General features: G+C 47.9%; 1 protein-coding gene across 4 annotated transcripts in view; it reads right to left on the bottom strand.

Annotated features, from left to right (window-relative positions):
* TSPAN11 (tetraspanin 11) overlaps positions 1-14,195 on the bottom strand; it is a 46,702-nt gene that overhangs the window by 30,586 nt on the left and 1,921 nt on the right. For 2 of the 4 annotated variants that reach the window (XM_060190268.1, XM_060190267.1), the window contains one exon: positions 9,233-9,374. The exons of 1 other annotated variant lie outside the window; for it this stretch is intronic. In XM_060190268.1, the coding sequence (XP_060046251.1) occupies positions 9,233-9,333 (101 nt within the window). In that variant the 5' untranslated portion in view covers positions 9,334-9,374. Of the gene's footprint in view, positions 1-6,089; positions 6,230-9,232; positions 9,375-14,195 lie in introns of those variants that run through there. One more of the 4 variants, XM_060190270.1, reaches the window with a different exon arrangement.

Here is a 14,195-nt window from a genome sequence, read left to right as displayed (position 1 = left end):
TACACTGACCACTTGAAATTTTACAGCTTATTAGTTTGGAGAATACTTCAATAAGTAAATATGGAAATACCCTATGGTCCAGTATACATTCAAAGGACATGCAAGCACTAATTTGAAAGGGCAAATGCACTCCTATGTTTATAGCTGTATTCTTCACAATAGGCAAAGCGTGGGAACAACCTAAGTGTCTAACAATAGATGAGTGGATAAAGATATCGTGGGTTATATATACAACGGAACACTACTCTGCAATAAAAAAAGATGAGATTGTGTCATTTCAAACAAAATGGACAGAACTGGAGGTGATTATGCTAAGGGAAATAAGTGAAGAGGTAAGAGACAACTACCAGGTGGTTTCACTCATATGTGGAGTACAGATGACAAAACAATGGAAGTTGTAAAGAAAGAAGGAAAGAGGATTACCAGAATGTTTTATATAAACTGTGAAAACTAAGATGGTTGTGTGTGTGTGTGTGTGTGTGTGTGTGTGTGTGCTGGGGGGGGGGAGGCTGGTATGAAGACTGAAATTTGGGAAGCTCATTGTGATGGTTGGTTCAGGGAAGGACAGAGTCTGTGTCCCAGGTCATGAAGTGAAATAAAATCAACCCATCTGGCTCAGCAAGTTAGAAAGCTGAGCCTGGAGTTAGGGAATGAATATTTATTTAAGGTGAATTCTGGAAGCACCAGCAGAGTCCAGTGCCTGGAGGGAAGGCAGGCTACAGTGGGCACTGTGGGCAGTCAAGAGTTGATTAGCTCAGCCTTCTGGCAGCCCAAGATAGATGACTGCATGAAGGGACCCAGCTAAGGGGCAGGGGAGGCAGGTGCCAAGGACTAAAACCCTCATGCCACCTAGGAAAATCTACTGCTCTTTGAACTAAGCCCAGAGCATGTGTTTATACTACAATACAGCTCAGCTCTGGCTTATTATGGTGGTGCTGGGAATTGAACTTGGGCCCTGAGAGCCTCAGGCATGAGAATTTGTCATGCTACCAATGTAGCTATCTCCCTTGCCCATCCATTTTAAAGTGTACGATCCAGTGTCAAGCATCATCACTACCAAGCTCCAGAATTTTTCATCACCCAAATGGAAATTGTGTGCCCATTAGGTGGGCACTTTCCCACCTCCTGGCAGCCTCTTCTCTGCTCTCTATACTCATGGATTTGCCTGCTCTGAATATTTCATATCAGTGCAAGCAGACACGACGTGGTTTCTGTGCTCTCTTTAGCAGGTGCATGTGATCCCAGAACATATCGGCACCCCATCCCTTGCTTGTGGGTGAATACTATTGCACTGGATGTCTGTGCCACATTTTGTAACTGGGGGAGGGGATTAATGGTTTACAGTAAATACAGTTGTTGGTACATGTCTACAATTTCTCAGTTTTCTGCAAAACACTCTCACTCCCAGCTTAGGTCCTCCTCTACCACCATGCACTAGGACCTGGAAACCTCCCACCCCAGAGTCCTTTACTTTGGTGCAACACACCAAACCCAGTCCAAGTTCTGCTTTGTGTTTCTCTTCTTTTTTTTATTTCTCAGCTTCTACCTATGAGTGAGCTCACTCCATATTCATCCTTATCTTTCTGGCTCATCTCACTTAACATGGTTCCTTCAGCCTCCACCCAAGATGAAGTGAAGAAGGTGAATTCACCATTTTTAATAGCTGAGTAGTATTCCATTGTGTATATATATATCACACAACCTACTCAGCCACTCATCTGTTGTTGGACACCTGGGTTGCTTCCAGGTTTGGGCTGTTACAAATTCTGCTGCTATGTGTGTTTTGTTCCTTAGGATATATTCCCAGGAAAGGAACTGCAGGATCATAGGGTAGGCCCATTTCTAACCTTGTGAGAGTTCTTCAGACTGCTCTCCACAGGGTTGGACCAATTTACATTCCCACCAGCAGACTGCAACACATCTTGAGTCTCCATATGTACCTGCCAATGACTGTCTGGACTGTTTACCCCTTTTGCTACTGTGAATTAAGTTGCTTTGAATACCCAGCCACCCATATGGCTTTGATGCCCATTTTCCACTGGGGTGGACACCTAGCAGTGGGACGGCTGGGTGACGCTGTGACTCTGCTCCAGACTCTCTCTCAGAGCCTGACATGGTATCTGCCTGGGTAGGGGGTCTTACTCCATGGAGAACAACAGGGGCTGGTAAGCTGGAACAGGTCTTACTACTGACATCCTGTTCAGGCTTTATCCCCGATCACCTGCACACGCTATGGGAGTGGTAACAACAGTAATCATGGGACCCCTACTACAGGAGCTCACAAGGAGATGAGGCAGAAGCTCTTGGACCCACCTCACAGAGAAGGATGCTTACTCCAGGATACTCAGCCTGAAGGACAAACAACCCCACCCCCTGCCCGGCTTCACCTGTGAAGCTCTAAAGGGCCCTCTTGGCCTCCCCTGGCTTCCAGTGCAGTGTGTCCTGCCCAAGTTCCCAGTGCCCGCCTCCTAGGAACATGTTGTAGTTTGCTTCCTGCCAGGCTCTTTCATGAGACTGGGGTGCTGTCCAGCTTCTGCCCTTGCACCAGGCTTCTTTGATTAGTGCCCAGTTCAGGGCAGCCATCTCTGCCAGGAGGATGCTGGGAACACCAGAGGCCAGATCCTCCTCCTCTCCTCTCACTGCTAACACATCTCCCAGACCCCTTACTCATCCAGGGAGACTGAGTCTGGGCTGAGTCTGGCTGGAAGCTGTACCTAGACCTCAGGACTGACTCCGTGTGACAACAGCAAATGCTGCTGCCAACCCCAGACACTCAGGCAGTGCCACTCTCCCATCACTGGTGGTTTCTGTCCACAGTTGGAAAGAAGAATCAGAGGCAGGCTATCCCTATTACCTAACCACCTGCCCTACCCATGGGTTCAACACCTGGGTTCTAAGTCTTGGAGGAAGTTGAGAAGGCCAGAAGAGCAGGTGACTATGACAACGAGAGTCACAGGCAGAGCTCCCAGGATCCTTGGCCCCTGAGAGGGTCAGGCATAAGCTGGAGACTCTTGCGGTTGGGCTCCCACACTTGGGATTTTTAAATTAATGTCACTCTTTGTCGTTAAAATTCGTAGGCTCCTGCTAACCGGGCTAGCTTCACGGGCGGGTAACAGAGACACGGAGACAACGGCTGGGCAGGGAAGCTGTATTTCTTTATTCAGGAACAACGATTCATAAACTAAGACAAACTAATCACCAAACAGAACTCTGCTGTCTCTTTGCGGCGGCACAAGCACTCTTTCTTACTCTCTAACTCAGGAACCCTCTCCAACTCTGTCTCACTGGAACTCAGGAACCCTCTCTCGGGGTTCTTTCGGGGCGGGGCCAAGCAGGCCCGCGAAACTAACTGGACTGATCTAATTCTCTCGGTGGGGGAGAACTAGAACCCGATGTAAAACATACAACAACTCTTCCCAGTTGTGTGGCCCTGATTAAAACCCCCCCCCACACACACACACCCCAGCATCCTCCTCATCCTTTATAGTTACGAGAGAGAGGTCCCTAAGGGAATGGTTAGTACATACTGGCTGATGGCACACTGCTCCCCCATCAGTGGCAGACTGGATGCTCTGTGTGTTGGCAAGAATTGGCCAGGCTGGAAGGGAGAGGTTTGGGGGTGCACTAAGAGGCTGCCCGCAGAAACCTTCATGATAGTCCTCCTCGCTGTATATTCACAAGCTGCTTGTTGGGCATCAGAAAGGCCTAGCCACCCCCCAACCCCACCCTTTAAAGGGCAGGAAGTGAAAACAACAAATGCCTGAGTGATGCAAAAATGGTTGACATCTCCAGAGAGGACTCCGGCCATTTTGCATTTGCTCTCAAAATGGCTCTAGCCTTGTTTCTGGAGCGGGCTGCCCTGGCCTGGCAGGACGTCCAGAAGACTACTCCATGGAGGAGTTGCAGCTCCCAGACAAGGACCATGACTTGGGTACAGTTCAGACGATGCCAGGGGGCGGGGTGGGAGGGGGGGTGATCCCACACCCCAGGACAGATGGACCAGAGTTGAGAACATGCATGCAGCCATATTTAAATTTTCAATTTTCACTCTGGGACTTGGGTGAAAGCCTGCTGGGTCTGAAGTCCAGAAGATGATGTCATTTCTTGAAGACAGTTTGGCAGCTACTAAGCTCCCTGATAAACAAGCCCCACTTCTTCAGCTGAGGTCTGTGGAAACGTGCTTCCTTGGGACTCAGAATCCCCTTGGAAGGCATTTGAATCTCTTGTCTGCAGGAGAACCAGGCTCACAAGAACTTCTGTTTTGACAGATGCTTGACCTTTCTGGGCAAGGAAATAACACACTTACATGGCAACTAAGCAATAAGCTTGTTCTGTTCCCCTGCTGCTTTCCAAATCAGAAGGAAGGGCTCTAGTTGCATGAACTATAGAGGGAGGGAAACAGACTTGGCATTCAACATCTAGAAACCCGCAATACTGCCCAACCTTCACCAACCACATGGCCACTGCCATCATCACTGTCCCCAACTCTTGGGAAGCTGCCTGCACAGCCCAGGCTCAGGGGCTGGAGAAGGGAGCCTGGAAATCAATTCACTCCCACAGTTTGGCTGTTGAGACCCAGAGGGTGGATTTCCTTTCTCCACTCTCGTTCAGTAAGGCTGAGAAAAGTAGGGACCCAGTCCCAATACTCTGATTCCCCACCAAAGGCTCCATTTTGGGGGAGCTGCACTTCCCCAGTGCTGGCCCTGGCTGACAGCCCCACTGCCACTGCCTCTGGCTGGACCACACTGGTGACATCAGAAGCTAATGAGCACACAGGGCTCTGGAGAGAAGGCTCGTCATCACTGGGGGTGACGCTAACATGCAATAAGCATTATCTGCATACTGCTTTGCTAACTTCACAAATGGGGAAGGAAGTTTGCAAGATCCCAACTAGCTGTATTACCAGCGACTTGGAGAGCTGGGAAGATAGGCTTTCCACTTTCACAAACTCAGCCTGTTTCTATGTTCTGAAATGCCATGCCATCCCCAGTCAAGGGACAAGCTTCTCCCCTTGCACCTCCACTGATGCTGAGGATAAACCTCCTTCCCTGGATCTGGAGCTAAGCTTTGCCCATTGTTAACTATGGGTGTGTGGGAAGACCTTCAACTTCTCTGGGCCTCAAAGTCCACAGCTGTAAAATGGGATGAGAACATCGACTTCCTGGGACTGTGAGGATGTAAGGATTGAGTATTCTGAGGCCTTACAACATACCTGACTGGAACAGTCTAGAATAGCCTGTAATTCCCAAGATATCACTGTGTGCAACATGCTACATTGCACAGCACTGGAGCTAGGCATTCTGGGAACCTCCTCCCAAGAGGAGGCGGCTGGGCATAGTATTTATCTAAATTATTTTAGCATTGCTTTGAAGTTTTGCTTAATTCCCTACATTCACCAAATGAATACCTCCTACTAGTGTACCAGAGTTGATATACATAAAATATACTAGAAATTAGTATGTTAAGAGATAAACATAAAAAGAAGAAAATTAAAAAAGATGAAAATATATATGCAGGATAGAGTCAGAAGCTAAAATTACTATATTTTGAGGCCTTGGGACCTTACATAGGTGCAATTTCCCCATCTCCTGTGTGGGGCCTTGCATAAGCCGAGGCTGAGCATGGCACGGGCCATCCAGGGGGGCCCCTGGATGACTGGGAGGTAAAGGCCTCCTGTCAGTCTCCTCAGGGGCTTTTCGCCTCTATGGGTTGAGCAAGAGAGAACCTGCCGAAAGGGTCCCAGCCCCCGTATGAGTCTCCATGCAAGGGTCCACATCCCTTCTGTGCTGGCTGGAGGTTTTCGCTTCCTCATTCTCCAAACTGGCTTGACCACTTACCCAACGGTTACTGGGAAGACCCTCATCATCTCTCTATCCCCTGCTATCTTGACCATGTAAGGTATCTCTTAACATTTCTGACCATATAAGGCTAGGCCATAGTCACCCTGTTGTCCCCCCTACCCCAGGCTATAAAAACTCTTGCTTGCCATGCAATAAATGCACTATTCATAGGCAAATAGCGTCCTGGCGTGATCCTTGGCTTGTCTCTTGCCACTATCCACAGGGCAAGAACCCCCAGCTCGTACTCACCCCTGCTGCCCTTGATTTGACCCTCTCAGCCCCTTCCTCTGGTGCAAAACAGAGTGGGTCAGCTGACTTGGTCGGATTGAGAAGCTGCGTCCTCTTCAGGACTCCGACACTCCTGGCCAACTTTTTCATTCACATAGAAACTGAGAGAGAGAGAGAGAGACAGATGGAGGGAAGGAGACACTGGAGTGCCAGAATCTAGTAGCTGTCATGTGGTGCTGGGCCTTGAACCTGGACCACACTCATGATAAGCTTTGTATCCTAGCTGATGAGCATCTCTCTGACCCTAAAACAACTATTAAAGATAACATTTAAAAGGGAATAACTTATTATTATTGTTTTGTGGTATTTGGTGGCATTCTAGTCCCAAGTTCTGCTTCCCACTCACTACGTACAGCTCCCAGAAATTCAGCTGCATGTAACCACAGCCATTTTCAGCTTGAAATAACCCTGAGGTGCCATCTTTGGTGTTCCCTCCTGCTCTCTCTACCCAGTACACCTGTGACCTTTGCCTGAACAAAGAACATTTTAGAACCCAGCCTGAGAGCAGGGTTCTCAGACTCTTTGAGGAACATCAAGGCTCCTGAAGGGTTAGCTCAAAACACACCCCTGGGTCTTCCCACCTTCCCATCCCCAGCACCCCAGTTTCTGAGTTGCGGTCCCTGAAAAAGGTTCAAGTGTCTATATCTTTCACTAGTTGGGAGATGCAGATGTAGCAATGGACCTGGTCAGTTTGGGCTCAAGGGCAGTGCTGTGCTCATTACTCAGCTGTACCAGGGCACTCAGCAGATTAGCACTTCAGGCTGGGCAGGACACTGTAGCCTCCACTGCACTCCCTATTTTGCTGCCTGCTCACTCTAAACCTTAAAACATCGATACATCCCTAGTTTGCAGCTCAGACCAAATCAGTTTGCAGGCACTGTGGAGAACAGCCAGCCATGCAACCATAAACCCTAATGATAGAAACAGTTACTGGTCACTAGTGTTATTTATGCAGTAAATTAAATCCTAGACTGAATGGGGAACAAAGGAAGGAATTGAAGGCACAGGTGCAAATACTGTTCCTGGCTCAGTGTGTACCACTGCTCCTTCTAGTCCGGATTTCCTTTCTGAATTAAGAAGATGGGAGGGGGGCTTCCTTGAAACCTCCTTTTTCAGTTCAGTTTCCTGGATGACTGCTTGCTCTCCAGCACTGGCCTGGATCTGAAGGCTTCCTGCTGTGTTGAAAGCCCCTAGCTGACTGCTGAGTGCTAACAGGAAGTTGTGAATCCCCTTGACATGCTTCATTCTCTCCCAGGACTTCCAACCCTGACTTCTCAGCTCACTCCCTGCAGAGACAGAAGCTTCTATCTTCTGAGGGGCTAGCCTCTGTGTGGGTAAAAGGGCCCCCTCAATATGCAATCACTCAGAACTCTGGTGCCCCCTCTCCTCTCCAGCTCAAAGGACACACACTGCCTTGGCCACCAGTAACTCAGAATATTAAGCATGGGACCCAGCTCACCAGACTCCAAGGTATCTATTTGATGGTGACACAAACAGCAATTCATAAAGGTCTCTATTACAACAACCAAGCTATGAGAACAGCCCAGCAGCAGATGAGTGTATGGAGAAGATACAGAGGAAGGAAAGAAATACTCCTCAGCAGGAGGAGAGATGAGCTCTTGCCTTCTGCTGCACTGTGAACTGGACTGTAGGGGATTATGTTGAGTGGAATAAATCAGAGGGACACACACTAGGTGGTCTCACTCATAAGAAAAGCTTAGAGATGGAGTCAAATCCAAGACCCTTAGATTCTGAATGCAGAGCTTCAGATACAAAGGAGATTCTGGGGGAGGCTGGGAGGGAGTCCCCCATGGGGGTGGGATTCTGGGTGTGGTGTGACAACACATACTTCCCCACAAGTGGTGGGGAATTGTACTCCAAAAACACATTACAGTCTTATAAACCAAGGATACTTCTTCAATTAAAAATAAATGAAAAGGTTATGTCTATTGACTTGCAAAAAAGAAAAGAAAGAAAGGAAATAAGAAGCAAGCAAACTGTCTCTGAAACTTGTGAGAACTATGGTGGTTATCTTTTGGGAGGCGGGAGAGCAGGGATACAGAATTTTAATGGTGGGTGGGATGTGGAACTATACCCTGCAATCTTATAATCTTGTAACCCATTATTAATCACAAATAAAAAATAGAACTAAATAAAAATAAAAGGAATTGGGGGAAAAAAAGTCATGTCTGGAATGGTTTGAAAAGTATCTCTGAACAAGCCTAAGAGTACCTTGAAGCTTTCTGACTTTCAATCTATTACATACTTCAGACAAAAAGGGTAATTTGACTCCTGCCTTTGTTCTTTTCTCCTGAGCCTTAAACACACTAAACCTATAAGCATATGACCTACACTGAGTTTTAAAAATGTAAATGATGTGGTCTTGGAAGTGGCACAATGGGTAAAGCATTGGACTCTTCAAGCATGAGGTCTTGAGTTCAATCCCTGGAATTGAATTGTGCCAGAGTAATATTCTCTTTCTCTCCTTCACTTCTAAGTGAATAAACATGAATGATGTAGCACACACAGATGGCTGGAAACCTAGATAAAGAAAGGGATGCTTCGATTATTTCCTCAAAACAAAGATATTAGCTGTAATCAGAGGGCACTTGAGGGTCTCACTAGTCTCAAGGATTTGTTCTGCACTGGGCCACCATTCATAGATATAGCCAGAAAGAGAGGCCAAGGGTTGAGGCTGGGCTGGCTCCATGGGTCAGCTATCTGGACAAGCTCATGTAGGATCAGCCCTGTGTTTGCTTTAATAGTATTCTGTTGACATCTTTTATTTATTTATTAAAATTTATTTATTCCCCCTTTTGTTGCCCTTGTTGCTTTATTGTTGTAATTATTATTGTTGTCTGTCTTCCTTGCTGGATAGGACAGAGAGAAATGGAGAGAGGAGGGGAAGACAGAGAGGAGGAGAGAAAGACACCTGCAGACCTACTTCACCACTTGTGAAGTGACTCCCCTGCAGGTAGGGAGCCAGGGGTTCGAACAGGGATCCTTCCGCTGGTCCTTGCACCTTGCGCCACGTGCGATTAAGCCACTGAGTTACCACCCGACTCCCTTCTGTTGACATATTGATAATTCTTATAGTAATTTACCTTTGAACTTGTGCTTTGCAAGTGAAGTCCAGTGGAGTGGAGAGCACAGGTTTGAGTAGAAGAGCTATGCACAGTAAACATAGACCTTCCTTGATGCTCATGATTCCTGTGGGCAGTGGGCCAAGGTATCCTTGCGGACCTGCTTCAAGGCAAATACAAGGCCATGTGCCACCTCTGTGACCACACCAAGTGATACCCACAAGCTTGGGAGAGGGTGTGGGGGAATAGGCTTGCTTGTTGGATCCAGAGTTTGGCTTGTGTACAAAGAGAAAGCTATCCATTCTGAGAAGCACAGGAAACCAGGCAAACTCATGACCTTCCACCCTTTCATTTTCTGTCACTTCCTGCCTCTATCAATACAGACTGAAAATGGTGACACAGAGGGAAGGAAAGACAGAGCCAGGTGCTTTTCTTCAGCCACTGGGCAGAAGACATTGCTAGAATCTGCAGACATTGAGGAATGAAATCATCCCTGTTGAGTAAATTTTGGGCATCATTTCCACTCTTTGGGTAGAAACAAAATAGATATGCCCATTGCCTGGGAGCGATGACATGTGAATGGTATAGTTTTGGAGCTTTTACCAGGGGTTAAAGTCTTGCACATCTGCATTTAGCACTGGCATATAATGTAATGATGAATGACAAAATTGACACTTGTAATGGAAATTGCTAACTTTATTCTGAATGCCATCAAGGAGCAAATCTAGACCCACAGGCCACAGGGTGTAGAAGGAAGGAAAGAGCTTGATATCTGAGTTCCTGTAGGGATACTTTCTCCTCTGCATCCTGAACTTGGGGCCCACATCTGCCTTCCACACATGGCCAGCAGATCATGTGGCCAGCAGATCACATGTCCAGCCACCCTCCTGGGGGCCCTGCCTCAGCACTGCCTTATAAGCTCCCTCTCAAATAGCCACTCAGTGTGGACACTTAGGAGCTTAGACTATTTGTCAGTTTCTGTGCTAGCTGCCAAAGGATAAAAAGCCTATAAACAGGATTTCTATCTTCAGGCAGAGGTGAGGACTCTGACTTTGTACTCAGGAACAGCACACTGATTCAGCTGTCAGAACCCAGTGCTAGTAAGGGGCATTGAAATGGCCATGGAAGGGGGTCCTGGGATAAAAACCTCTCTGTGTTTTAAAACATTTTTAAAGATCTTTATTATTATTATTGTTATTATTTTTAGATAGAGGGATAGCTAGCTAGCTAGATAGTCACAGCACCAAAACTTCAATGTGGTTGGGCCAGGTTTGACCCTGGTTGTGCACATGGCAAAGAAGCACACTATCTGTCAGCCCAGACCTTTATTATTTTTAAGAGAAAGAGAGAGAGAGAGAGAGAGAGAGAGAGAGAGAGAGGACGAACCAGGGCACTGCTCAGCTCTGGCTGATGGTGCTGGGGATTGAATCTGGGGCTTCAAAGCTTCAAGCATAAAGTCTTTGGCATAACCACTATGCTGTATCCCCAGCCTGAGAGAGAAATCTCTTTACAGTATGTCAGGAATACATGCAGAAACTCGAGCCTTTGCCTGCCTAAAAGGCTGCAGAGCTATTTTACACACATGCTTGTGGAGGAGAATGCAAGCCCCTTCTCCTCCCAATCTTTTCCAGATTTCAGACAAACAGGACAACATCAGCCCACCCATTTCTTTTGTTCTTTTCTCTCTGAGACTTTTGAACACACTAGGATCTGTTAGCAGTTGATATAAATTGATTTTTTAAAATAACACAAAAACAGGTGGCCAGGTGGCTGCTAGGTAGTGAAAAGCATGAATTTTTGATCAAGTTTTCAGATGAAGAAAAACATATCTAGGATGGAAGGGCTGATAAAATCTTCTAAACCACGAGTTCTGTAATTTTTTGTCTTGTTGTTTTTGGAGGGGACCAGATTCATAAGGAGGAAGGAGGCTGAGAGCCACTCTGAGTTCACCCAAGAGGTTCAAGGAGCTGCTTTCGCAGACCAGGGAAATCTCAGGATGATTTTCTTTTGTAATCGCCCCAATTCTTGAATTCTTGGCATTTTTACAGCCAAGCTCTGTAAATCTTTAAGAAGAGCCATGGGCTTATTCCAAGATAGTGAAGACCGGGCGTGTGTATGGGGTATGAGTGGGGTGGAGAATGAAAATATAACTGTGTTCTGCTCTGGAGTTACACTGGGAATGGAAAGGCCAGCTAGAGAGGTACCCATAGAAGGAAAGAGGGTGCTTGGCATTCCTGGGGGTGTAACCAGCAGACACCATCATGCACCCTACATACAGCAGGGGGATTAGAACTTAGACCCCAGTGCCCAGCACCCAGGTCACAGCACACCCCTTGCTGCCATGAACCCATTCCCCAAACTACTCAGTAGAGGCTGGGAGAGAATGAGCTTTGCTGCTTCACTCAAGCTCTGAGAATAAGCCAGGAGTCTAGGAGCAGCACCCTTGGCTCCCAGCAGAGGAAGCTGAGCTCAGGGAGGTCACAGGACACTGGGAGGGAAGGGAGAGCCCAGGTTCCAGGCCTGTAGAGTGACCCCAGAGCTGGGCTCTCTGCCACTGGGCTGGCTGTCACAACCCCTCTCCACCAGCACCTGGCGCTTTTGTCCTCTAGTTTCATGGACGAGAGGCTCGTGGCAAGGACTCAGCCAGCTCTAGCAGATGGGTCACTTTCCTCCCCCCACTCTGCTCTGCAGTGTCAGATCTTACAAATATGAGCCTCATTAGTCAGACATCCACTCCCCCCAGAGTCAGTCTGAGCAGTTGGGGGGCCAGAAGCAAGGGCTAGTGAAGTGAGGGCTCTGTGCTGTGTTCCGTAATCCCCAGCCTCCCTTCTCAACAACATGCATGAGAGACAGCCAGGGGTCCTGCCCTAGCTATAGGCCTGCTCTCATTGCCAGGCCCTGGGCACAGGACTGGACACGCAGTCACACGGTGCCTCCCGCAGAGGTCTCTAAACGGCATGGAGATGTTCTGCAAGAGCTGACACACTGCTCTGGCACCATCTTGGGGCCTGCTCTGTGTTACACTTTTGTGTGCTTGGTGACTGCTCCCCAGCCAGGTCCTCAAGACACACCACATGGGGTGGACATTTCCTGGGGAGTGGGCACAGCTAGACAGTTTGGGAACATGTCCTTGTGTGTGGGGAGCGAACACAGACAGAGTCATCCTATAAGTGGGTGAGTGTGTGGCCTTTCAGGCAATGTCTCTCCAGGTGAAGGCTCATATACCATGGTTCTGAGTTCCCAGACCCCCCTCCCAGATATATTGGGAGCAAAAATCCCATTCACAGCAAGCCTGACCCAAACTTCAACAAACCCAACGAAACACCAAGCTTGTCTAATATATATATATATATATATTTGTTTGTTTTCCATCAGGGTTATTTTGTGGCTCGGTGTCTATATTATGAATCCACCACTCTCACACTCCTAGCTGATTTTTTTTTTTGAGAGACAGAGAGAAACAGAGAGGTAAGGGAGATGGAGAAGTGGAGAGGGAGAGAGACACAGTGTGATGTTTGCAGCACTGTTTCACCACTCATGAAGCTTCCCCCCTACAGGTGGGGACAAGGATCTTGATTCTGGGTCCTTATACATGGTAATGTGATGAATCCCGTGGCCCACTCAAACAGCTGGTAGGGTGGCCACTCCTCCTGACCCCTGTGTATGTGACTTCCAGTTGCTATAAGTTCAGGTGTCATCGGAGAGCTCCTGTGAGTTTTGTGATGTAGAGGTTTCTGTATTCTGTTGTGGAGGGAGGATCTTTCTCCAAGGGAAAGACTAACCCATGATGCTACAAAGCTGTCTCTGGGTTGGTGGTGTGATGGCACTGCCAGTGGGGCTTTCCCTTGGAAGCTGCCAGAAGCATAGTTTAGAAATCATGGGTCCACTCCCCATCGTTAAGTCACCCCCCTAAAGACACAGTCCTTCTCAAACACCTGCTGTGTCCTGGAGGCTGGGGAGACAGAAGGTGCAGGGTAAAGGGAGCCCCTGCCTGCACAGCTCACTGTGCTCTGACAGGCACAGAGAAGTTTAGATGGTGATGAGGGCCACCATGCAAACAGACCACAGACCACCACCCTGTGACTATGACCTGATGATGGCTGACAGGAATGAAGTTTTCCCCCAAGAAGTAAGACAGGAGGCCAGCAGATAATCTGGAAGTGTACTCAAAGAGGACACAATCACACAGTGACACAGGAAGTCACACCAGGGCTTGCCCCTGGCTCCCTGGCTCACAGCCAGGGCTCTCTGTTTTCCCAGTGTTTACTAGCCCAGTGACTCAGTGACAGGTGACAGCAAGGACTGTCCACCAACTACTCCTGATCTGTCCTTTGAGACTTCTGGCTGAAGGAACCAGGCATTGGAGCTGGGTCTGCAGGCTGGGTTACAAGAAGGCCACCTGCACGTGACCTCTCAGGCCTGTGGACTAGAGAGCTTGCTGGGTTATGGGTGTGAGGACAAAAACACAAGGGGCTCTCTGGATAGCCAGGCTGTTTTGTGGCTGCCACTGTGGACCTCCTAAATCGGTCTCCCTTTGTATTCTGCAAATATGGGGGCATCCACACAGAGCACAGCAACACACAGACCTAGACACAGTAGCACCCCGGCTCTGGGCAGACATCCCATTATGCTGAGTAACCTAGAGGCAGTATGTAAAAGGCCAACTCTTCTAGCCCCTCCCAATGTTTGCCAACATCCAACTCAGCACCCTTTGCTTTTGAAGAGTCACTTTTGGGGGGGAACGGGGGGCACATCTGGTTAAGTGCACACACTACCATGCAAGAGGACCCAGCTTTGAGCCCCAGCTCCCCACCTGCAGGAGGGATGCTTCACAAGCAGTGAAGCAATTCACAGGTGTCTTTCTCTCTCCTTCTCTGTTTCCTCCTCTTCTCTCTTTAATTTTTAATTTTTTATTTAAAAGATGCGTAGGAACAAGTTCTTTTTTTAAAAGAATTTATTTATTTATTCGTGGGAAAGATAGGTG

Source organism: Erinaceus europaeus, chromosome 4 (assembly GCF_950295315.1).
Source record: "Erinaceus europaeus chromosome 4, mEriEur2.1, whole genome shotgun sequence".
Taxonomy (NCBI): Eukaryota; Metazoa; Chordata; class Mammalia; order Eulipotyphla; family Erinaceidae; genus Erinaceus; species Erinaceus europaeus.
Note: the sequence above shows the minus strand (reverse complement) of the source record. Positions and strands in the feature narration are given on the sequence as shown.